The sequence below is a fragment of the Carassius gibelio genome, chromosome A3 (assembly GCF_023724105.1).
Source record: "Carassius gibelio isolate Cgi1373 ecotype wild population from Czech Republic chromosome A3, carGib1.2-hapl.c, whole genome shotgun sequence".
Lineage (NCBI taxonomy): Eukaryota > Metazoa > Chordata > Actinopteri > Cypriniformes > Cyprinidae > Carassius > Carassius gibelio.
Window position 1 is genome coordinate 1,976,313 of NC_068373.1, and position 2,103 is coordinate 1,978,415.

Below are 2,103 nucleotides of genomic sequence, written 5' to 3' on the forward strand. Positions count from 1 at the left end.
AGGAAAAAGTGTGGCAAAAAATGCTGCACAACGAGAAGAGGTATCCGGACCCTGAGGAAGATTGTGGAGAAGGACCGATTCCAGACCTTGGGGAACCTGCGGAAGCAGTGGACTGAGTCTGGAGTAGAAACATCCAGAGCCACCGTGCACAGGCGTGTGCAGGAAACGGGCTACAGAGAAGCAGCACTGGACTGTTGCTCAGTGGTCCAAAGTACTTTTTTCGGATGAAAGCAAACTTTGCATGTCATTCGGAAATCAAGGTGCCAGAGTCTGGAGGAAGACTGGGGAGAAGGAAATGGCAAAATGCCTGAAGTCCAGTGTCAAGTACCCACAGTCAGTGATGGTCTGGGGTGCCATGTCAGCTGCTGGTGTTGGTCCACTGTTTTTTATCAAGGGCAGGGTCAATGCAGCTAGCTATCAGGAGATTTTGGAGCACTTCATGCTTCCATCTGCTGAAAAGCTTTATGGAGATGAAAATTTAGTTTTTCAGCACGACCTGGCACCTGCTCACAGTGCCAAAACCACTGGTAAATGGTTTACTGACCATGGTATTACTGTGCTCAATTGGCCTGCCAACTCTCCTGACCTGAACCCCATAGAAAATCTGTGGGATATTGTGAAGAGAAAGTTGAGAGACGCAAGACCCAACACTCTGGATGAGCTGAAGACCGCTATCGAAGCATCCTGGGCCTCCATAACACCTCAGCAGTGCCACAGGCTGATTGCCTCCATGCCACGCTGCATTGAAGCAGTCATTTCTGCAAAAGGATTCCCGACCAAGTATTGAGTGCATAACTGAACATAATTATTTGAAGGTTGACTTTTTTTTGTATTAAAAACACTTTTCTTTTATTGGTCGGATGAAATATGCTAATTTTTTTGAGATAGGAATTTTGGGTTTTTATGAGCTGTATGCCAAAATCATCAGTATTAAAACAATAAAAGACCTGAAATATTTCAGTTGGTGTGCAATCAATCTAAAATATATGAAAGTTTAATTTTTATCATTACATTATGGAAAATAATGAACTTTATCACAATATGCAATTTTTTTTAGAAGGACCTGTATTTGCTGTGCTGTGATTATCATGACATTGCATTTAACGTATCAAGAATGACTTAATTCCATATTAATTCTTGGTGCATTACAGCAGCCTTCTATGAATTAAAAGTACTTTGTACTTTTTGACATAACAAGAAAAAAAAACAATACAATAACATTGTCTTCTGATTGTAACAGATATGAGGATTGTGCTGTTGGGCAACACTGGATCAGGAAAAAGTGCATCAGGTAACACCATCCTGAACAAAGACATTTTTGATGTGAAACACTCTCCAGGATCAGTTACAGCGAACTGTAACAAACAAGAAGCAAATGGAGATGGATGCACCATATCAGTTATTGACTGTCCAGGTCTGTTTGACACTCGAGATAAAGAAATGCTGCAGACTGTAACAGGGCAGTGCAAGAACCTGTCTCATCCTGGGCCTCATGCATTTCTGCTGGTGATGAAACTGGGTGTGAAATTCACAGAGGAGGAGAAGAATGTTATGAAATGGATTCAGCATAACTTTGGAGAAGATGCCATTAACTACACTATCATTCTGTTCACTCATGCTGATGTGCTTAAAGACGAGGCTGTTGAAACATACATCAGTAAAAGCAATGAGCTGAAGCAACTTATCAAGACCTGTTGGGGCAGATATCACTCATTTAACAATGAGAACATAAATGATCAAAATCAGGTCAAAGAACTGCTGCAAATGATACAAAAAATGTTCCTTTTTAATGGAAAGAAACACTATGATTTTAAGATGTTGAAATAAACTAGGGAGCATTGTAGCAGTTGTGGTGAGGTTTTGTGACAGATCCTGTAGTTTAGATTAGATCAACAGGCATAATTAGGGTATTTTTTTTATTTGCTGCCTATACTACATCATATAGCACATAATATACACTAATATTCACTTTAATGTTTATAAAATGCTTTCACATAATATAGATATTTTATCTTTGCTCTCTTTTATTTTTCTTCTTACACTCATACATTTACATACATGATTTACAAACAAGATACCTTGTTTTCTATACATTGAATTTTA

At 39.0% G+C, this 2,103-nt stretch overlaps 1 protein-coding gene across 1 annotated transcript; it reads left to right on the forward strand.

Annotated features, from left to right (window-relative positions):
• Positions 1-1,242: 1,242 nt before the first annotated feature.
• On the forward strand, positions 1,243-1,827 carry LOC127956894 (GTPase IMAP family member 9-like). The gene has a single exon (XM_052555173.1). The coding sequence runs from the start codon at positions 1,243-1,245 to the stop codon at positions 1,825-1,827; it is 585 nt and encodes a 194-aa protein (XP_052411133.1).
• The last annotated feature ends 276 nt before the right edge of the window (positions 1,828-2,103 follow it).

Bases quoted from the DNA above. Each gene is read 5' to 3' on its own strand.
- LOC127956894 (XM_052555173.1), top strand. From the start codon at position 1,243: ATGAGGATTGTGCTGTTGGGCAACACTGGATCAGGAAAAAGTGCATCA.